The sequence below is a fragment of the Spodoptera frugiperda genome, chromosome 4 (genome assembly GCF_023101765.2).
Source record: "Spodoptera frugiperda isolate SF20-4 chromosome 4, AGI-APGP_CSIRO_Sfru_2.0, whole genome shotgun sequence".
NCBI lineage: Eukaryota > Metazoa > Arthropoda > Insecta > Lepidoptera > Noctuidae > Spodoptera > Spodoptera frugiperda.
Window position 1 is genome coordinate 1,880,539 of NC_064215.1, and position 23,205 is coordinate 1,903,743.

The following is a 23,205-nucleotide window of genomic DNA, read 5'->3' on the forward strand; positions in this document are numbered from 1 at the left end:
TGGCAAGCGTTATTTTGATAACGCGCACTTACAACTGACTTTCCCAAAACACAAAATACGCAATTTCAATAACTCCTCCTAGAACCGAACCACACACAGCTTAAATTTTGCCGCCACAGGATGACGTTTCTTTTTTTCTCCATGCGCAGTCTATGGTTTACACACGAGACAGCGACAGCATAGACAAATTTAGTAATTTATATCTATAAACAAACGCGTATAACCTAGTAATATTTCCAACGAACGGAAATCATTATTTTATTAATATTAATAGGATACTTACAGAAGTCGTATATAAAAAGAAAATGAAATATGTAAAAAAAATTAAGGCTGATAACACTACTGTACTTGGGACGGGTAGACGACGAATCTTTTTTTGTTTACTATTATTATCATGTCATAAATACCTATTTGTAGCATGAGCGTAATTATGTATATACTGTTAGATTGAATTGAAATTCTTTACGTAACAGTGCCGGTGATTACCTAATTTTTTACAATATTAGTGTATTTTTGTTTTCTGTGAATATAACCTAGGTAATTACGAGAATTATAAATTTATAGTAGTAATCTCAATTTTATTTTACTGTATTATTATCAGATAACGCCAAATGATTAAAGATAACCCGCAGGGGGGGTCATCAAATAAAGTCTTTCGACACGTATTATATATGAACGACTTCAATAGTATTGAATTTGCAGTTCAGTGGAACTCACAACAGCAACACGACTGTGATCTTTGTTTATAATAAATTGTCGTCGAGAGCACGTATCGATTGATTCCTCGGTCCTCGGCAAAAGAGCGATAAATAATATCTCCCAGTGATCAGTGTTCATTTGTGTTTGTGAGTTGTAAACCTTTTGATTTTTAAAGATTTAGGTAGAAATTAATTTGTGTACTCTATTTTTGCGGTGCGCAGAACCAGTGACGTAAGAGTAGTCCGATTGATTGCCGACCATGTCGCAGATAAAGTTGATAAGCCGCGCTAGTCGCGTGTTGTCCGTGTCCGGAGCAGCTGTGCGGACAGAGTTAAGCGGAACGGTTCTACAGTCACAAGGAAATCATACTAGCATTAGAACCATGGCGAGCGACCAGAAAAAAGCTCTTACTTTGGAAACTATGAACCCACACGTTAAAAAATTACAATATGCCGTACGTGGACCTCTAGTCATACGCGCCGCTGAATTAGAAAAGGAGATTGAGAAGGTATGTTCTGTATATTTTTTGTTTATTAAGTCGTAAAGTACCTAATGACAATATTCATACATTAATTTCTTTTGATTTATTGTTCAAGCAAGCGTACTAGGTCCTAAATGTAAGTTTCAGCATCTTTAACAGACCCCTCCATAGATTGTTGATAATTAGGTACCTACTCACCTAAGTATTGATTAATTGTTACCTAAAGTGAAAGTCTCATGGCTCTGTCCCTTAGTTTATATGTATTTGTATGATAATATTAATATATAAATTGTGCTCATATTAGGCAGTTCCAGGCAGTAGGTTTCATGTCATTGAGAAATTTCCTGAGTATTGCTAATTGCCAGTGGTATGTTGTAAACAATTAATGTGTGTCACTCCAGTGTATCATCACAACATAATATTATTATACACAGTATGACTTCCTTTGTGGTCATTACTTTAACATAAATAGGTATTTGTTATGATTCAATATTTTGTAATGACCTCCCCAGTAAATATCTTGCTTACATGAATTTAGAATTTATTTTAACCTACCTACATGCAAACATACTTTTGTCTTATTTTATTTGAGTTAGTTAATTATATAAAATATAGCTCTTTACACAAAAATAACTTAGTAAACAACCTTTTACATTGGTACTTAAATCTCCTGTTACCACTTATAACATGTCTTGTTGCTTCATATAATTGAGGTTATAATCAGTCATCTCTAAGAGTAATATTGTAAATATCAAATGTAGTATTTACATGAAACACAGGAACATACAGTTACTTTCTTTCTTCTTGCTGTTTAGAAAAATAAAGTCATGGTCAACTGACATCCTTGAGGGTCTATTAGTATATATAGAATAATATGCTTCAATTCAACTGTGATAGTGTCTCTTATCCTACACTAGGAAAATATATGTATGCATACCTAGGGACAGGTGTTCCTCATAAATCACACTGTGAAAAATAGTTCTGCTTTCAATTACAAATTCTACAGGCTTCTAAATATTAAAAAAAAGAAATATTCAAACAGCTGTCCTCTTGGACTGGCTCCATTTGAAGTATTATTCTTACATAGCATAGCTATACCATTGTAGCCAAATGTTCTGGTTACTTTTTACATGTAAACTTTAAGCAGTAATTAGGAGTACTGCCTACTACGAGTAATCATCCAATGACTTCTTCCACCTTGGGCAAAGTGAGAGGGAGTCAGACTCTTACTGACTAAAAACCACCCCATTCCTACTCCTGGTTTTCGAGCCGGAGCCCCGGTAGACTCGCTAAGTAGTCTGCAGCTCCGGACTGCCTACTACCTAGCTTTGAGCAATAGAACCACTCACCTACAATTATTATGTCTAAAAATCTCAGTATTTTTGTGGTAAGTAGGTACTAAGTAGAAAGTTATGGGCGGTCTATTAGTAAATATTCACTTAACTCATCTCAATTGAATCGAGGCATATTGGTACCTCTAAAGATAAAAGTGTGTTAAAAATAGTTATTCTTTATTCCAATTCCAACACAATTTTTTGATAGTAATAGTAAATATAGTTAGTTAGTTACTGAAATAATTGTGGAGTTTCTTTATTACTAACACAGATATCTATAAATGATTATTTATAAGTCATAATTTATTCGGTATCATAACCTAAACAGTTGTAGTGTTGCGGAACAGAGATCCACGAGAGACAATGTATTTTCTGTTGTATTTTAATTCAAGTACCAGCTATTGATTGGTGATGATGTATTAATTTTGTGCTCGGGTCTGGGTGATGTGTATGTGAACTATGTTTTGCAGAGACCATTTACTTTAAAGAAAGACAAAGTTTAAGAACTAGTCTGCAGTCAAAAGGCTGCAGTAACTGTGAAGCAGACAGATTTGATATACCTACAATAAAGATGTACCAGCGACATTATCATGTACATAGTTTTATGTATAATGTATTTACCCACAAATAAAACCTCATGTTCGAACAATCAGAATGGTATCTAACTGAACAAATTTACACATTGTAACTATAATGATTCTCTTGACATTAACTAATTACAGTTGATAACAAACTGAGGTATATTTACCTAGTTAGTTATGTATGTAATTTTACAATAGTAATCTACTTCTTTACCTAAATAGAGTTTTAATAATTAGCAGTCAGGACTCTAGATACATTAAGTAAATCCAACTGTGTAGAACAACTGGGTATTTAGAACTGCAGCAGGTTCGAAACAATACACATAATACTGTACCTCTGTGATAGCATGCCCGTCGATAGCACCACACTGCGCCACCTCATGACATTAATAATGCAAGTATACGCCAGTCGGTAGGTACCAACCTAGGTGGCCGCTATGTGGAATATTAGGTAGAGTGAGTGGGGGGAAAATCGAACGGTTTTTTTATGAGAATAGCAGTGTTGTATTGAAAACATTATAGTTAGTTTGAATAGTTAGTTCACATTGGCTAATATTTACAAAAATAAAATATATAATAGTCAGTAAACAGTAAATAACAGTGGACGAGAGTGAGCAGGGGATCCTGGACTTTTTTTTTTGAGGGGGGAAAATTATCCTAGGTTTCTCCCGCCTTGGGCGAGGCGAGAGGGCCTCTTACTGACTATAGACAGTTCCTATTCTTGCTTTTCGAGCTGGAGCCCCGGTAAACCCTCTAGGTAGTCCGCAGCTCTGGATCAGGCATTTACCCTACTGGTCTATGGTGATCTGACGGCTCTTTGAGACGTACGCGGAACGCGACGCGCCGTACGCACGAAATGCGACGCGCCGTACGGGTTTGGTTCTGGTTGGGCGGTGGTTACTGAGAGATCGTCGCGCGATCCCCGACGCCCGGAGTGTCTGTCACACAGCTGAGGCGTGAGGAGGTTCGTTCCCTCACACGCCCCGCCTCCTCCTTAACTACCATGACTGCTTCGCAGAAGGAGGAGACGGCATCCCTGTCCCCCTTCGCTCCGTACCATGGCCTGAACCAATGCCGGACGCGAGAGGTCGCCATCGCCGACCACATCCTTGAGGGCACGTCGGTGCTCAGCCCATGCAGGGCACACCGCCACCGTGTCCCTCGGGCGTTCCTTACTGTGATTACATCCGGAAAAATAAGTCCTATTAATTATTGCTACTAAATGCTCAGAAAGTTTGTATGAATGATTGTTACTCAATCACGTCAAAGCGCCATCACTGGCTATCATCTCGGTATGTTCTTATGTTACGGTAGCTGCCGGTCTGGCAGTAGCTAGTTAACCGAGTGTGAAACGATTGTGGTCACAGTGCGGCGGGTATTTGTAACATATACCTGCGGCACTAGCACACTGTGCCACTGTGTTACTGAGAACTGTTTCTTAGGTCAGGGCCCTGCTCGGGCTCGCTGTTATAGCAGCGGTAAGTCTCCTCTTTGAAAAATAGCTTGAGAGGCGCCACGGCGTCCTCAGCTACCACCTGACTCAGGTACTTACCGGACACGAAAGTTTCGGTTGATAGTTACCTGTTTCGGATTCAGTGGAAGAAAACGCAAACGGCAAAGAGGAGACGGCGCGGCGTCCGTCGCCGGGAACGATCCTCATCACGCCCCAGCGGCCACAGAAGACAATCCGGGCGTCGGGGATCGCGTGACGATCTCCGGCCACTGTAAGTGCGAGTTACCCGCAGCTTACCACCGCGTTCAGATCGTGTATCAAAGAGCCGTCAGAAGGGCTGATGCCCGATCCGGAGCTGTGGACAATGTAACAGGTTACCGGGGCTCCGGCTTAAAGCAGGAAAAGGAATGGAGTGTTTCTTAGTCAGTAAGAGTCTGACATTCTGTCTCGCCTCACCGAAGGCGGGAGAAGTCATTGGTTTTCTTTGGTCTATTTGGTCATTCAAAAAAGTCAGGGCCCTGCTAACTTCTGACAAGTTATTTTTTACAAATTATGTTCGTAACCATCCCAGTTTAAAGGTTCTATGTGTTATATCAATTAAGGTAATAATAATATAATAGCTATAGGTGTAACTGTTACAGTCAGAGTGATTAAAAAGCAATTATTCATAATGACTGGTCATTATGAATAATCGTATATAAATGCCAAATTCACTAGACAATGTAATAAATTAATCACTTTATCTGGATATTATTCACAATAAGGAGTCAAAGTAATAATACATGTGTAACTCAACTTTTACTTGTAAGAATAAAAATTAATCTTTAAGATCAAAGACTAATTTGTTTTCAATATTTAAAGTTCCATCAAAGTAACTATTGGGGCGCGTACTCTGTCCAATTTACAATACAACAGTACTACCGACTGTGTCTTCTGCAAGATACAATTGCGTTTTACGTCATTCTTACTTTTATCAACAACGACGCTTGCTATCAATAGAATACAAATCAAAAATTGCATAATCCATGCCTAGTAACAGAAGCATACATTGGCGATCTTTAGGCGTTTAGGTAATCTAGGTAGGTTAGGTAGTCGTCCATTGCAAGATGTTATTGAACTGACATTGATTTACAATTTTATTGTGGTTATTGTTTGTCGGCAGGGAGCACAGAAACCGTTCAAGCGAGTGATCAAAGCTAACATCGGAGATGCTCACGCCATGGGACAGAAACCCATCACCTTCATCAGACAGGTAAGGACATCTGCCGCGACTTGTCAAGGCCAGCAAAACATACCGCGTCAAATTAATTAACGAGTTGTACCTCGTCGAGAGTAGAGCTAGTTTTAAAATAAATGACAAGCGAACTGATCATGATAACATGAGTACCGGTAAACTATGGCAACTTTACCAAACCCTTGGCAACTTTACCATACTATAGGTATTCGGTATAAACTCATTTATCTAAAAATCTACCCACTAGAATTCTGTTTTGTTATAGTAGTATTTTTTAGACATTAAAAGGAAATATTTACCATATTTTGCGTAGACGCAAGACTGCTATTATGCCAGTAACCGACGTCACAATGTAGTGCGGGAAAATGTGTTAAAAGTTAGTTGTTGCTAAATTGTGCTTACAGAGCCTTAATTATTTGTCACAGGTGAGTGATTTCACAGCATAATAGTGAATATCCTGGATGATACGTTATAATGTATTTAATAATACCTTTTGTTTTAGAGCCATTTCATGGGAGCCATTTTGGCTCCCATGAAACAAAACTGCAGAAAACTCGGAGCTAGACAATATAAAAGTTATACGGAAGTGATGTTAAATTAAATTCTATGGAGATAGTGAAGTCAAAAATAAAAAAGTCAAAAGATTAAACATTATTTTGTAGCCTTTTTTTACAATTTTAAATATAAATACTTAAAGTTTTAGAACTTAATTTAGTTTAAAAGGGAACAATATTTATGTTAGAAATCTGTGCGTTTTTTTTTTTACTTTAGGTTTAAGGTTTATTAATTTTTTTTCTAAATGTGCATGTCATAAAAAAAAATCTCCTTTTTTGACAACCCCGAGCGTAACAAATTATTTGTATGTAAATTACCATAAAAACCCGTGGCAACTTCACCTACTGTCCGTGTAGCCGTTATCTTTATAGATTTCCTCATATTGTTTGCATTTTAATACGAAGTAGTCCTAGATGAAGCCCTCTTTACCTCAACAACTCTTTAATATGCAATACACGATGAATACGGCGCGTAGGTAAAGTTGCCAAAAAATTGGTATCTTTACCCATGTTGTTTTTTCTTTACTACGGCTAAAATAAGTGTTTGTATATAATGACGATTACGGTAAAGTGAGCCAGTTGTACTACAATTATAAATATATAGTTTTGGTTTCTATGCGTCTTATGGTTAAAAATATATTTCGTTTTTTGTTCGAAAATATGGTAAAGTTGCCATGTTTTACGGTACCTAATCAGTGGAAAAGTTTCATGTAGGTACTAAACTGGGTAGGTATGGAGGTTGCTCTTTCAAAAAAATACCGACCTAAATAGATAAGTAACCAGCCAGGTAACACCTACATATGGTTGTGCCATCAACATTAGTTGGAATTCGATTGGGAGATTGTAACATCAATGCTTACTCACATTATATTGGGAAATATATAAATAAGTAGTTTATCATTGAGGAGGACGTAAATGACCCGGTGTCAATAGCCATACGGCTGATTACACGCCAGACTACATTAGTTTGATATTTATTCCTATGCCATGCAAAGAACTTTCAAAGTAGACAGGTTATAGTTGAATTATTGATTATTACATCAACACGCTTGGTCAGCCGATAACGAATGGGTAAATACGTAGCATGCTAGATGCGTAGTGCGTAGTAGTGACTGCTAATGATGATTGTATAAAATAGTAAACAAATATACATTACAAGTAATACCGTTCAGGTCATTGATAATGCGCTCGCCTTTTAGATAATCGAATCCTGTAAATGTGAATGACTTTTGATACAAGTCGCCATTATGCCAGAAATATTCCATTGAGTCCAGTAGATGACCGACGACAAGTTTCTCTAGCTATAATAGTAGCCATTGTTATGTTTTAGCAGTTTCAACACTTGCCTACATAATATGTACATGACTACAATGTGCTGCCCTTGCCACCTTTAGGATTTTCAGGATTTGGTACCTAGATAGAAGGTACATAATAATAATATGGATATCGATCGACTATCGTTCATTGAAACTTTTCTGTGCACAGGTCGTCGCTTGCGTGTCGGATCCAACCCTGCTGGAGTGCGACCTGTACCCATCGGACGTGAAAGAGAGGGCCAAAGGGATACTGGCTGCTTGCGCGTTAGTGTTTTCTACCAACTACTTATATGTATGCCGATACCTAGGCTTTTACTGACCGTACCAACTAGGCAGCACATGGGTAACGGTTATAATTCACTATTACAGTGGCCAGTCAGTGGGCGCGTACACGATGTCGCACGGCATCGAGCTGATCCGGCGCCACGTGGCGGAGTACATCGAGCAGCGCGACGGCCACAAGGCCAACTGGCAGGACATCTGCCTGTCGGGCGGCGCGTCCGGCGGGATCAAGAACTGCCTGCAGCTGCTCTGCAACCACAAGATCGACGGCAAGGACACCGGTTAGTTACCGTCACACTCCTAGTGCTTGTAGAGCCAAGCCAGTATTAAATAGCAAGGTCGGTCAATACACAGCAAGGTTAGGCAGCGGGCCGACTGCACTAACATTAGTACCTACCTACCTGAGTTGTGTATTATGCAACTATTCCTGCGGTAACATGCATATTGCGTAGTGACTAGGTAGGTACTATAATTATTCAGTGCGCTGATTGTACACAACGGAACACCGTGGCTGGGTGTTTGCAAGTATTGCAGCAAATGCTTGTGGGGCAGTGTAAAACGTCGTCATCCCTCACTTTTCATTGAGGTTACAATAAGTCCAGTAATCGATAAGTAAGTAGGTAATTTATGAAGGCAGATTGCATCTGTTGCGTGTGCGCACGTTTCTAGTGGATCGTGATTTATCTGTCGATCTGTATTGATATCAGTTCATTAACATTGCACTTATGTAATCTTAATTAGTTGACGTTTTTAATGGTCGGCACCAGCGCACCGATAGCGAGCGCGTGGCGATAGTAACTAGGTAGGTACACTTCATCGCTAATCATTCTCTTTGTACTGTCTTTATTGTGTACTTCTATGGAAAGTTTACAATTAGAGACTGACTGCACGGGTGGCGCGGTGGCTAGGCAACTGGCTGCCGTGCAAAGTGTAACGGGTTCGATTTCCGCACGGAACAACTGTGTGATCCACATATTTTTGTTCCGGGTCTGGGTGTCATGTGTATGTGAACTTGTATGTTTGTAACACAGGAGAAACTCTTAAAAAAAATAAACTACTTGGCACCGTAATACAATACTGCAAGAAACTAATTAAATCCACGTTACCTAACACTTTTCTCTTTCCAATAGGCAATAAGGCCAGTATTGTAAACTTGGAAAACCAGACTTTGAAAGCATGTCGAACATAACATAAATGTAGACTGTCATGACAAGTACAGCCAAAGAGATGAGTATTTTAAAGTTGGATCTATCAAAAATCTGTTCAATTTATACCTACATATATTATTATGCAGTAAACTAGGCTATATAGTGTAGGTAATTATAAAGATTTCACGACGTAAGTAATGACAAATTATTCCGCGCGCGCGAAACGACAACAAGAGGACGAAGGCAAGGTCAACTCGCTGAGATTGAACGAAACGTGTTTGGCGCAGGTATCGCGCGTACCGGGCCGGCTGTACTGGACGTCAACATAATACCGTTAATGCTATCCGAAATAATATCAAGGATTACGTAAAGGAGGGTGCACTTAGCACTCACGTCCTGTTTTCAGCAGTTGTGTGTGTCATTGCAGGCATCTCATGTAATAGGTATTAAGATCTCCAACTGGCCTGCCAAGCGGGAACATTATGGGAAATATTGCTCTTGTAGCGGACGTCCATAGTCCAGCCGTGAACTCTCACGGGCTGGTCAAGTCATGTCATGCACATTAGAGTGTAATACGTTGTCGCAGTACTGCAGTGTGGTGACGTAGGTCCCAGTATTAGACTAGTGCCTCTCGTTCCATGCCTTACATATTAACATTAGAACTAACGTGCGTTCTACATCGGAATGGGTCGCAAATAACATTCATTCAAGGTTAAAGTAATTCATATCGATTACCTTTGTTAAAAGGCAGTGCGACTGGCAAAGTTGTCCATCTCTTTCATACACTGCACTTTGTCCACTTCTCGTTCCATTTGAAGAGGGTTTAGTATAGTGAGACAAATGATGAGGATACTACAATAAATTAATGCAGCAGCCATTATTATGCAGTTTTCTTTCACTTGGTTTAGATGTTTGACTGTCAACACATTTCTGTTGAGCCTGGCCTGCGAAGGCTTTCCTTCTGTAATATGTGTGCTACGTGGCGCGTGTAGTAGTGTAGCACCGCCCGGCCCGCGCGGCGCGTGACCTTGTGGCCCGTCGCGGGCTGCACTCCGTTATATAATCACACCACATGCGACAATATAATGCTATATTTGAGATTACCGTAGTCTATCTACACTCGTCATTGTTCTAACATTGATAACAAATTATTTTGATGATTGCGAAAATTTTTACTATAGTTCGCACAATCTAAGAAGTCAACTCTTGACAGTTGCCATGTTGTGTAGGTAAATAAGATCTTATGACCGATTCCTAAGTCATATTGAGTAAAAATACCTAATATGTACCGTAAAAAGTAGTGAGATCCATAGATCGACTTGGTCATCGCACGTAATCATGCAATAGACTAAACAATAATACGAGAATGTATACACAAGTAGGTATACTTGTTTTGATGCGATGGCCAAGTCAATCTATTTTATTTGAAACGTAAAATAAATGTAATATTGATATGATAACAATTTACTTATCTATGTAATAATTTAAGACAGAAGATCAGAAGGAAGGAAAGTAGAGACTAAATAAAATAACCGACTTGGTAGTACATGGATCTCACAACTTTTTACGGTAGAACAACTGAGGTGCGAGACTAGGTCTGTTTTTACAGAATGTTTTGATGGTATCTCACTTGTTTTTGTAGATAGTCCAATATGACGCATAACGATGCGTTATGGTATGTCTTAGTACTTATGTACCTACATATACTGGGTGTAAGGGAAACGCTTCCGAAAACAAAAACAGGCGATAGTGCTGGTGATTACTGATACGAAGGCACCAAAAAAAACGCGAAAAAAAAACCAATTTTTTACACTTTTTTTTCGGTTTTTTTTAGGTCACTAGCCTTTGATACATACAAAGAAATAGAATCGCAATAAAAAAAACCATATTCAGTAATTATTTTTCAAAACGCAATGTAAATTAATTCAATCAGCTGTGAAGCCACGGGTCAACTAACTCGACCGCGCAATACTTTGTTGCACGTAGTAGGCACAGCGGTACAGACTATGTGTGCGTGGGCGAGCCCTACACTACTACATACGCAAACGTCAAGCGCCAAGCCGACGCGCCTAAAATAAAACAGAAGTGACAATAATGATTAAACATGCATTATGCCTACACTGCTAACATTTTGTTTTATTATTTTACGTAAGTTCGTTTTTTGTTTTTAAGCTTTTTTAACTTCACTATTCTGATTTATTATTTAATCATCATTCAATCATTTAATTATTATGTAATCATTAAATCATCTTTCTAAACGAACTACAAATCAAAACATTTTGCTTACCTTAAGTAACATACCAACATGCCGTATAAGTGACACTGAGATAGTTTTATCCCTAACGTCCAGTACCGTTAGGTAGCGATAGTAGGTATCAATTTAGTCCGTTTTGCTTCACTACTAAGAAGCCTTCACACGTTCATGCATTTAGTTTGATTCTTTATTAATTAATTTATTAAAGATAAAATAACTGAGAAACGTAATTAAAGACGAATAAAACAGTAGCAGACAAAGGAAGCAAGAGGAGTGTCTGCAATTTATTGATCTTTGAACAAGAAGATGGCGCCGACACCGCGCCGCCACCGGGTAGATCTTTTCGGGGAAGTTCGAGCAATGTTGCCACTTTTATTTGAATTTTTGTATTAAAATTTGCATTTGTTTCTTCTTTATTTCTTAAGTGTGCAAAAACTATTATGAATCAAGTAACTATTAAGATAGTTTTTCTCAAGTTCATCAGTAGTAGGTCATGGGGTAAAAATCAAGACCTCGCAACAAGGTATTTTTTGTTTTTTTATTTCGTCTAAGTATTATTTACATAAAAATAAACTGGCAACACTGTTGGTACTTGTGCAACCGTGCAACAGTTTTAAAGTCAGTATTTCCTTGCGAATTACGTAGACGCGCCTAATTTTGTTCCGGTTACGTTTTTAGAATAAAATTACAGTTTTGTTGTTATTGTTAGTTAATTGTTAAGTTTCTTTTTAGTTATTGTTAAGTTTCTTGTTAGTTATTGTTAAGTTTGTGTTCGTGTTGTTAAGTTTGTGTTCGTGTTGTTTAACAATGCCACAACCGTACGTGTACAGTGCTCGTGAATACGGCAACATGTTGATGTGTTTAGGCGAGGCCCGGGGTAATGCTTCCCTTGCATTAAGGATTTACCGGGAAAGACATCCAAACGTGCGGCATCCCTCTGATTCTGACTCGTATAATAACGGCAGCATTCCAACGAGTTCTAGAAAATCGCCCGATTGCTCCCGCTGCGTCAGGTGGTGGGCGACTTGCTGATGTACAATCGGAGGAGCGTATTTTAGAGGTCGTCCGTCGAAATCCACGCCTAGGCACACGCAGCGCTGCTAAGTTGCTGCGACGGCGTAATGGATCAGTCGTCTCTCACTGGCTGGTGCATAAAGTGTTACGGCGTGAGAGAATGCGCCCGTACAAGGTACATAAAGTACATGCGTTGGTTCCCGGTGACCGTGAGCGTCGTCTTAATTATTGCCGCTGGCTAGTGGACCATCAGCAACGGAGTAGGTTCATTGAGCATGTCATCTGGACGGACGAGGCGACATTCACAAGGAACGGTCTGTGGAATAGAAGGAACGCTCACGTGTGGTCACAGACGAACCCATACGCCTGCCAACAAACTGGGCACCAAACCCGATGGTCCGTCAACGTTTGGGCGGGAATTTATAACGGCCAAATACTGGGACCAGTGTTTTTGCCACAGCGACTCGATGGAGCACGTTATCTAGAACTGATCAACGTACATGTGGACAACTTTTTAGATTCGTTGTCGCTGGCAGAGTACCGAAATACATGGTTCCAGCACGATGGTGCCCCGCCGCACGTAGTGAGAAGTGTCCGTGAGCGTCTCTCGGTGATGTTGGAAGACCGGTTGATCGGCAGGCTAGGGCCACAAGCTTGGCCACCCCGTTCGCCCGATCTAACCCCCTTAGACTTTTTTTGTGGGGATACGTTAAGGAAAGAGTGTTCGACCGCGAGTGTTCTAGTGCGGATGAAATGCGGCAAAGACTAATAGACGTATTCAATCAGTTACGTGAGCATTCTAATGAAGACCCAACTTTGATGCCCCGTCTTCATGCGGAAACATATCGCCGAGCCCGCCTCTGCATCGAGATGAATGGGGCACAATTCGAGCCCCACCTTGTTCGATCGCAAAGGATTTAGCTAGGTAAGTGTTTTACAGTAAACAATACGCTTCAACCTATACCTACGTATTGGATGAATAGGCGCGTGTTTCACCGTACCGCCCGCCGCGCCGCTGGATCGTGCGGGCGGTACGGTAGGTATGAAAATTGCGCGCGCGTGCGATGTCGTTTACCTTAAATTCTGTACGCTGTACATTGCGGTTTTGAAAAATACTAAATCACTAATACATTAACCATTTGGTGAATGGTTATTGTTATTAAACTGTGTTCGTATAATAAAGCAAAAGTCTTTTGGCTTCGAGAGCGTTTTCCTTACACCCAGTATTATTATTACATTAAACATTGAATTGAAAAAAGAACTTTGTAATCTCATACATTTGTATAGGATTACAAATCGCATTATTGATGCAGTTGATTTTATCCAGAAAAGTGGACCGAATTTACGAAATATTAGTTTTCCTTGATGTAGGTACTAAACACTAATAGAATTCTAAGTTTGAAGCTTCTATGTCTGCTAGAAGTGCCTTAAACTTTTGATTATTTCTCAGCCAGTCAGTCAGTGACAAAATTTCGATATTTTGACAAGTTATCAAGACAAAAAACTTTTTGAAAGATCAACACCATTGTGTACACAACATCAAAGATCGACCGTATATTATATTAAACCAAAAAAATATCTTTGAATATCTCTGTAAATTATATAATATGCATATGTTACGGTAAATCTGATTAATTGAAAATTATTAATAATTTTACAAAATTATTAATAATAAGCGCATGATTTGGTAAATGTGAATAATCGATCGAAATTTATTACTTTTAGTAGTAATTATTAATAATTCACGACACATATTGGTGTAAGTAATAAAATAAATATAAACCCAATGTTTTTTGACCAGCAGGTATTTATTTATAATATTAAACACCGTCTTACGATTATATTAATTAGAGATCACACAAACAAGGTTACTTGTACTTGTTTTAAAACGAAAGGACAAAAAAATCACATATTCTGAACTAGAATATTAAGGCACATTTATCTGGGTTCGCTGTCATTGCAGCGGTAAGTCCCCTGTTTGAGGAGGAGCTAGAGAGGCACCATGGCGTCCTCACCTACCACCTGACGCAGGTGCTTACCGGACATGGGAGTTTGGGTAGGTTCCTGTTTCTAATTGGCGGGAAGAAACGCCCGGGTGTCATCACTGCGAGGACCGCCCGTCAGAGCTGCGGAGCCATCAGACCACCACAGATGGGGCCCAGTAGGGCTGACGCCTAATCGGGAGCTGCGGACTATCTAGCGAGTTTACCGGGGCTCTGGATCGAAAAGCAGGAGTAGGAACGGGGTGGTTTTTAGTCAGTAAGAGTCTGACACTCCCTCTCACCTCGCCAAAAAAAGCACAATAAAACTTATGCAAGAAAGTCTTTCGTGGTACATAAAATTGTAACAAAAATTAAATTAAACAATAATTATTTTTTTCATTAACAAAATCAAAACGAATCCTAATAGCAATCATAATCAACAATCATATTTGGTTTGCCTGTAAATCTTCTGTAGCACCTATAAATGCAACAAATTAAAGTATTATCATAGAATTCAACAAATATTTGTTGTGCAAGTACAATATATTGCCGTTTAAATTGAAATAAAAATAACATCTTGGCCACATTTATCACTACTAGGGTAAAATTATTAATAATAACCGACAACTGTGATTAATTTATCACTTTAACCTCGAGTTTTGGTAATTATTAATAATAATACATAATTATTAATAATTTTCCATTATTCACTCTTACCGTAACAATTTTAATAAAAGTGTTAAATGTGTACATTGGAACTTGGTGTAATGGGATGATGACTAAATAACCTGGGTGTCTTCAAAGCCCGAGTGAATAGGTTGATTATGGGCAGACGTGCTCCACCGTAGGCCGCATCATCACTTACCATCAGGCGAGGTAGCGGCCAAACGTCGGCCCATTTAACATAAAAAAAAAATGTTTGCAAATGGCCGTCTGTTTCAATAATTAAATATTTAGACAATAGCATTTTTGTAACTTTATCATGGACATGAGAAATAATGTTTCCTAGATGGATGGACAAAATCAGACGATTCCACATAAATCACTATGCTTAATAAAAGAGTTTTAATGTAAAGTAATGAAATGAATGGAATTTTGCAGCGGTGTTGATCCCGATCCCTCAGTACCCGCTGTACTCGGCGTCGCTGGCGGAGTACGGGCTGGAGCAGGTCGGCTACTACCTGGACGAGGACCACAACTGGGCGCTCGACATCAACGAACTCGAGCGCGCCTTCACCGACGGCAGCAAGACGCACGCCGTGCGGGCCATCGTCGTCATCAACCCCGGCAACCCCACCGGACAGGTACACCATACCACGCCATACTATATACTATACCGTGCGGGCCATCGTCGTCATCAACCCCGGCAACCCCACCGGACAGGTACACCATACCACGCCATACTATATACTATACCGTGCGGGCCATCGTCGTCATCAACCCCGGCAACCCCACCGGACAGGTACACCATACCACGCCATACTATATACTATACCGTGCGGGCCATCGTCGTCATCAACCCCGGCAACCCCACCGGACAGGTACACCATACCACGCCATACTATATACTATACCGTGCGGGCCATCGTCGTCATCAACCCCGGCAACCCCACCGGACAGGTACACCATACCACGCCATACTATATACTATACCGTGCGGGCCATCGTCGTCATCAACCCCGGCAACCCCACCGGACAGGTACACCATACCACGCCATACTATATACTATACCGTGCGGGCCATCGTCGTCATCAACCCCGGCAACCCCACCGGACAGGTACACCATACCACGCCATACTATATACTATACCGTGCGGGCCATCGTCGTCATCAACCCCGGCAACCCCACCGGACAGGTACACCATACCACGCCATACTATATACTATACCGTGCGGGCCATCGTCGTCATCAACCCCGGCAACCCCACCGGACAGGTACACTACACTATACACTACACCGCGCCATACTATACACTACACCGCGCTATACTATACACTACACCGCGCCATACTATACACTACACCGCGCCATACTATACACTACACCGCGCTATACTATACACTACACCGCGCCATACTATACACTACACCGCGCTATACTATACACTACACCGCGCTATACTATACACTACTCGCACTGTACTGCCTGCCACACTGCCCACTGTTGCTTGGGATTGAGCTACTTAGCTATATGACTTTCTGATCCGATCTTCGCGAGGAAAAAGTTATCTTGTCATGGATTCCATACTATTTTATCATATGTATAAGAGTTCAAGTTGAACGAAAATTAACGTGTTTTAACGACCTTTACATATTCATCTATACAAAAATATTATAAAGAGGAAAGGTTTGATTTATTTGTTTGTTTGGAATGAATAGGTTCCGAAACTACTAGACCGATTTTAAAAAATCTTTCACCGTTGGCAAGCTTCTCTATTCCCGAGGGACATAGGATAGTTTCATTTTCAAAATAGGGATGCTTAATAAAACTGGAATAATCTTATCCAAGGTGTAACAAAAAACTTCCTTCAATCGCGTGCGCTGCGAGAACTATTAATGATAGAACAAAATGATGTATATACAATGTTTCAGGACACATCATTATCTATGTACTTATAAAAATTGTCGCGACAGTCTCCATCTTTTATAGTTACAACAACACAATAAGCGTCCTTTATTAAAAAATAAATTAATTCCCGATAGAAAAGGCTCTTTATTCGTACCTAGGTATTGATCGTTATCAAAATAAATACATCATTATTTAAGACTACTTCAATACCTTCATATCACCTTTTAAATGATTCGATTCGGATATTCCATTCAAAAGATATCACGAGTTTAAATAATAGAAAAATCGGAGGGGAAAAGTACCTAAACATAAACAATGTAAATACAAAAAAAATTGTGTTTTGTTTTCAATGAATGTATTTTATTGCGTATTTTCTTCATTGGGATGGGCTGCTAGGGCTAGCTATTAAAAGTGTTGAGCAAAACATGAAAGACTCTGAATGTGTCAGGTGCTGACCCGCAGTAACATCGAGGACATAATAAAGTTCGCCCAGAAGCACAGTCTGTTCGTGTTCGCCGACGAGGTCTACCAGGACAACGTGTACGACAAGGACAGCAAGTTCTACTCCTTCAAGAAGGTGGGTCGCACTCTTCACACACATTATACAATTTGATAAAAAGTTAATAAACGACAATTTAAAGTGAATGCTCCGTACAGAACTACTTTTGTAGTACGGAGGTCCTACTTGCGACTTGAAACATAGAAGTGTAATGTCTGTACTGTGCTACCTGCTCATACATATTTTAATTTCTTTAAAAATCATTGTTCCATTGTTAGATTTTGCAGTAGCAATTATAGTAGTCACCTATGTGGAAATGAGTGTCGCGGTCTAAAATATAGTTCGCTACGGCTGCCGCCTGCGGTAATTAGTTTGTAGACGTAAACGGCCAAGTCGCGACATCTGTATATTGTTTCGTCACACTTATTATGTTTTCATGACTCTTTCATTATTTGCCTGCTTATTTAATCAGTTGAAATTTTATTTAGGACTTGTTTCTGAATGTGTGGATAGCCGATGTGTATCAGATAATTTTGAATTAGAATGTAATTAGTATGCACTATCTGCCACATGAGTTTATCGGGAACTTGTATGAAGGTGGTGAAACGAGCGCTTAATATTTTAAATGGTTGTTTTCAACAAATGAGCTATGCAAATGCTAGGGAATATATTATAATATATTTAAGAATATATTTAATGATTATTAATGACTTACACATAATAAAATTAATGAATGTGCAGGTGATGACGGAGATGGGTGCCCCGTACAACAAAGTGGAGCTAGCGTCGTTCATGTCCATCAGTAAGGGGTACGTGGGCGAGTGTGGACTCAGGGGCGCCTGGATGGAGCTCTGTAACCTGGACCCCGAGGTACAGGCCCATCTCTACAAGGCCATCTCCGCCATGCTCTGCTCCACCACGCTCGGACAGACTGCCGTCGACTGCGTCGTGAGTACACTACACTGCTATACACGACATTTCAACAGAGATATATTAAGTCCACACTGACTGAGCAATTATGCAAAAAAATTCATACCTTCACATCATCACTTCCAATTAGACAGTCTGTTAAGTTTCAAATGTTATATCCAGGTGAAGCCCCCGAAGCCAGGCGAGCCTTCATACGAGCTCTGGCACAAGGAGAAGACGGCCATACTGGATTCCCTGAAGAAACGAGCCCAGATGATCGCAACATTCAACACTATGGATGGCTTCTCCTGTAACGTCGTGCAGGTCGGTGCTCTACCAGTCGCCCGTAGTACTTGCGTCGCGTACTGTACCTGACTATACATGTTCCTGACTTTGTCCAGGGCGCGATGTACGCGTTCCCCCGCATCCAGTTGTCCCCCAAGGCCATCGAGGCGGCGGCCGCTGCCAAGAAGCTGCCCGACGTCTTCTACGCATTCAAACTGCTCGAGGAAACCGGTCAGTTATTTTAAAAACCTTACAGACTAACACAGAAAGAGAAACAGAATGGAAACAAATATGCTAATAACAAGCCTAATACAAATATAAATATTTTGTAAGACTCAGTCTTACCGCGATAAGCTTAGTCCCACGGTGATAACATCTCATCAGGTATAGATGCATAATTTTGTATAAGAAATAATTTAAATCAAGAATCTAGTGGTCTGAAACATCTCTTTTATTTAATTATAGCTACTCCCGGTTTCGCCCGCTAATTGACTCCCATTAGCTAACATGTTGTTTTATGGCCTATAAACTTCTGTACTGTCCAACTCAAAAATAATTATTCAATGCGTGATGTTCTGGAGCATTAGCACTTTTACACAAAAACTCAAGTGTTCAGCTTTATACAAGTATGATGTTTTGTCTGCGTGGCAGGTATCTGCGTGGTCCCGGGCTCTGGGTTCGGGCAGCGGCCCGGCACGTACCACTTCCGCACCACCATCCTGCCGCAGCCGCAGCAGCTGCAGGACATGCTCGACGTGTTCCGGGGCTTCCACCAGAAGTTCACCAAGGAGTACTCCTAAACACCAGCATACGAGTCACTAGTCACCACTGAACTACTGTTTGTAGCTGCGAACTGGACCTCTACCGACATATTCCTAGAGAAACATGTGTAACTCGCACTATATGATGTATAGGCGTCGTCATTACTGTAGCGACACCTCGCTTGCTCAAAATTGCATATTTAACAGCACTAAATAAAAAATCGCTTAACTTTTAGAACAGTGCAGCTATTGTCTTATTAAATTGTAAGATGGTCACTTTAATTGTGAAAGAAATACTTACTATTTCGCAGCTTCAAACATGTAAAAAGGTGTCAGTATGTGCAATCGTAGGACTAGTTCCTGCTAGGTGAATATTAACTTTGTATGATGTGTGCAAGTGTATGATGTATGCAAGTTGTGTATACGTCGCGCCGTAGTCGACATACCAGTAGTTTGCGATTTAATACTACTTACTATATTTGCAAGCTAACTCTGAGATTACGCTGATATCTTTATTATTGTTCTCCTGAGTTATGTATCTCGATGTTAAGACTTGAAATGTTTTCCTGAAAATAGGATTGTCATTGAGTGGGGGTTGACCCAGTGCCATACATAGACTAGTCCGCACTCGCGTCACCTCGACTCAGGCTGGTCGCCTTCTGTGCCAGACTATTGTATTTACTATTTTTATGCAGTTTTATTTTATTAATGCAATTGTATTTAATTATTGCTGACTGCCTCGTTGGTCGAGTGGTCGCAAGTGCGACTGCCGTAAAGGGGTCTCGGGTTCGATTCCCAGGTCGGGCAAAGTATTGCTGACCTATTTTCGGTTTTCCGAAAATTTCTCAGTAGTAGCACGGAGTTTGGAATAGTGCCCAGTATATGGTAATAGGCTCACACATGGGACTTATAAAATAAATGGTAAAAAGTGGATGTACATTGTATAGCGGCATTATGTGCCGTAAAGTGTACCTCTGATGATAAAAGGCGTGACGTTGCGTTGTATTTAATTATTTTAAGCACAATACATTTCTTTTTTGTATTTTTTTTACCGCGGTACTCACTTTTGTTATTAATTTGTGTGCAATCAATTAAAATAATAATCAAAGACTATAGCTATACTTTATTCAGTTATACTTGTTACTTTAAGCGACTATTGTTATTCATTGTGTATTTATATATGATTTATTGTAACATTCGTTTTATTCTTAAAATGAAACTTGCCTTTACCAACTGCTACTGAAATGTACGACATTCTGGTCTATCGGTGCAATAAAATTATTGGAGTCATTCCATCTTGGAAATAAAGCGTTTAATGCAAATAATGTGATTTCGTTAATATACTAGTTAAGTGATTGTTATTGCGTACTTGAAATCGAATAAAATGTAAAGCAAAGCATTTCCTTGTTTTAATTTATTCCATGGAGCACTAGTCTGCTACGTAAATGTAGTCATCAGTGTAACACAAGCTAACCTGGGCCAGTGTAGTTTGTTACTGCTGGTAGGTCTACATTGCTGTTTGCTGTTACCAAGTCATAAAGCTTCGAGGTTTAAAAGCTATCAATTACTAAACATATTTTTACTAAATCGAAAAATTATAATATCTAAAAGGATCCTCTTCCTCTCAAGGATCTTCCTAACACATCAAAAATATTTATGTGTTAAGAATTAAGCAACAACCACATTAGTGTCACAATTCCGGAGCTACGGACTACCTAACGGGTTACCGACGTTCCGGCTCAAAGCAGAAGTCGGAACGATTTTTGGTCAGTAAGATAGCCTTGGCTCGACCAAGGCTTGAGAAGTCATTGGATGATCGTTCTGTACAATAACAAGGTAGTTAACTACAACACGCCCTATTCTTGCATTAGCCACGTCAAGCATTACGAAGTAAAGCGAATGACCTGACTGTTAAGATTTGTGCGATAAGAAACCAGAGATGTGCGATGCAATAAATAACGAAGTGTCTGATTAAAAACAACAATATACCTAGTAAATGTACAGTGTAATGTGTAGATAATCACCGCCAATCAAATCAACGCCATCTTGCTTCAATATAAGCCAAACAAGGCAGTAATTCGGACCGAGATGCTCGAGATGTGTAGAGGGCGCTAGCAGGGACTTTTGGCCAGGGTCTGTTCTCGTATTGTTTTGATGTAGGTACTCCGTGCTCGTGCCAATAGGTTCAGTTATTTGTTCACCCACTTCCGAGTGAGTCGACCATTCGTTTATTGAACGACTGCAGTTACCTTCCAAGAATCATTGAAATATTTACAGTTGTAGGTAGAAAATGAAATTAAAGAATTTACACACAAAAAACATTAAACCAAAAATATTAGTACTTACATACGACAATCATAAAATTGTTTACTTGCGTAGGTAAACAAAAAAAAAATGTTTTCTCCTGATTGATAAGGGCAGTAAAATGTTCATGACTCACGAATATATAATAAACACCACTACTTACAACTAGTTCGTTTAAGTATTTATAGGTACCTAGGTACTTATCGATATTGTTCACGCTGTAATAAAAAATATAATAACACACGTACAACGTAGTTACTTTTTATTTTTTTAATATTCTTTTGATGGGGGAAAATCGTCCAATGTCTTCTCCCGCCTTAGGTGAGGCAGGAAGGAGTTCCATCTTCTGCTTTGAGCCGGAGCCCCGGTAACCTTTCAAGGTAAATAGCTCTGTCTCGTGAGTATAGTGAGGAACTACAAAGAACTACGATACCAGTCTATGAATAAGCAGAATAGATTAGATCTTATCTGTATGTATTATAAGAGATACTTACAACATATGAAATAGGTGGGCACCCCTAGCTCAGTAGGGCTGTCTATACTGAATGGGCTACTGGTCAGATAAGAGTATTGTTTACTAAGTGGACTACGTCTTCGTGAGATAAGATAGGAAAGCACGGTGGAACATACGGTGGCGGTGTGTCCTGCATGGGCTGAGCACTGCCGTGTCTTCAGGGATGTGGTCGGCGACGGCGATCTCTCGCGTCCGGCATTGGTTCAGACCATGGTGCGGAGCGAGGGGCACTGGGATGCCGTCTCCTCCTTCTGCGAAGCAGTCATGCTAGCTAAGGAGGAGGCGGGGCGCCGTGAGCCGTCGCGAGGAACGAACCTCCTCGGGGACGCCCCAGCCGTCGCTAGAGACACCCGTGCGAATGCCTCAAAGAGCCATCAGACCACCACAGATGGGGCCCAGTAGGGCTGATGCCTGATCCGGAGCTTCGGACTACCTAACGGGTTTACCGGGGCTCCGGCTCGACAAGCAGGAGTAGGAACGGGGTGGTTTTTAGTCAGTAAGAGCCTGACACTCCCTCTCGCCTCGCCCCGGGAGGAGGAGTCATAGAATGATTTTCCCCCCTCAAAAACAAGTTGGAGGTGCCTCCACTGAGTAGAATGAACGAGTACCAGGTGCCCATCGTAAGGTGGACACTGGAGGAAGTGCACGTGTATTGACAGAGTGTAACTCCACTTACTACATTACACATAACTGAAGTTAAATCAATAAAATAGATAGGATTAAAACGATGTTGTTCTAGCAGAGAGGGTTATACCTACAATATGATTATTAATAAGTATAGGTAGGTTATACTTATTAAAATATGATCTCGTTTCTTCCAATTAGTATTGAATGTCACCAAGTGTTGTAATATTATCAGCGGGCACAAGAGGCTCTCGATGCGGCGATAGGCTGTGATCCCCCGGACTCTCGCCGAGTGCCGAGTGGAGAGAGGGCCGCGGCCTCGGGTCGAGCACGCAGCGGTCGCGCACCGGATCCGGATCACTGAACAAACTCGACACCTCCGGGACCCGACACGAGATCGAAACGAG

At 40.4% G+C, this 23,205-nt stretch overlaps 1 protein-coding gene across 3 annotated transcripts; it reads left to right on the forward strand.

Moving 5' to 3' along the window:
- Positions 1-206: 206 nt before the first annotated feature.
- Positions 207-20,755, forward strand: LOC118272351 (alanine aminotransferase 2). 3 transcript variants are annotated; one of them, XM_035588776.2, is made up of 11 exons: positions 207-537; positions 921-1,207; positions 5,711-5,800; positions 7,822-7,916; positions 8,022-8,215; positions 15,434-15,636; positions 17,351-17,479; positions 18,143-18,349; positions 18,494-18,634; positions 18,712-18,826; positions 19,247-20,755. In XM_035588776.2, exons 2-11 carry the CDS (start codon positions 959-961, stop codon positions 19,393-19,395), a joined length of 1,572 nt encoding a protein of 523 aa, XP_035444669.1. In that variant the 5' UTR covers positions 207-537; positions 921-958; the 3' UTR covers positions 19,396-20,755. The 3 variants fall into 3 exon arrangements, with proteins under 3 accessions (XP_035444669.1, XP_035444670.1, XP_035444671.1); XM_035588777.2 differs by having other exon boundaries at positions 347-478; XM_035588778.2 differs by lacking the exon at positions 921-1,207 and having other exon boundaries at positions 355-537.
- The last annotated feature ends 2,450 nt before the right edge of the window (positions 20,756-23,205 follow it).

Bases quoted from the DNA above. Each gene is read 5' to 3' on its own strand.
- LOC118272351 (XM_035588776.2), top strand. From the start codon at position 959: ATGTCGCAGATAAAGTTGATAAGCCGCGCTAGTCGCGTGTTGTCCGTG. The intron at 7,917-8,021 runs GTTAGTGTTTTC...TCACTATTACAG, and splicing joins GGGATACTGGCTGCTTGCGC to TGGCCAGTCAGTGGGCGCGT. The intron at 18,635-18,711 runs GTCGGTGCTCTA...GACTTTGTCCAG, and splicing joins TCTCCTGTAACGTCGTGCAG to GGCGCGATGTACGCGTTCCC.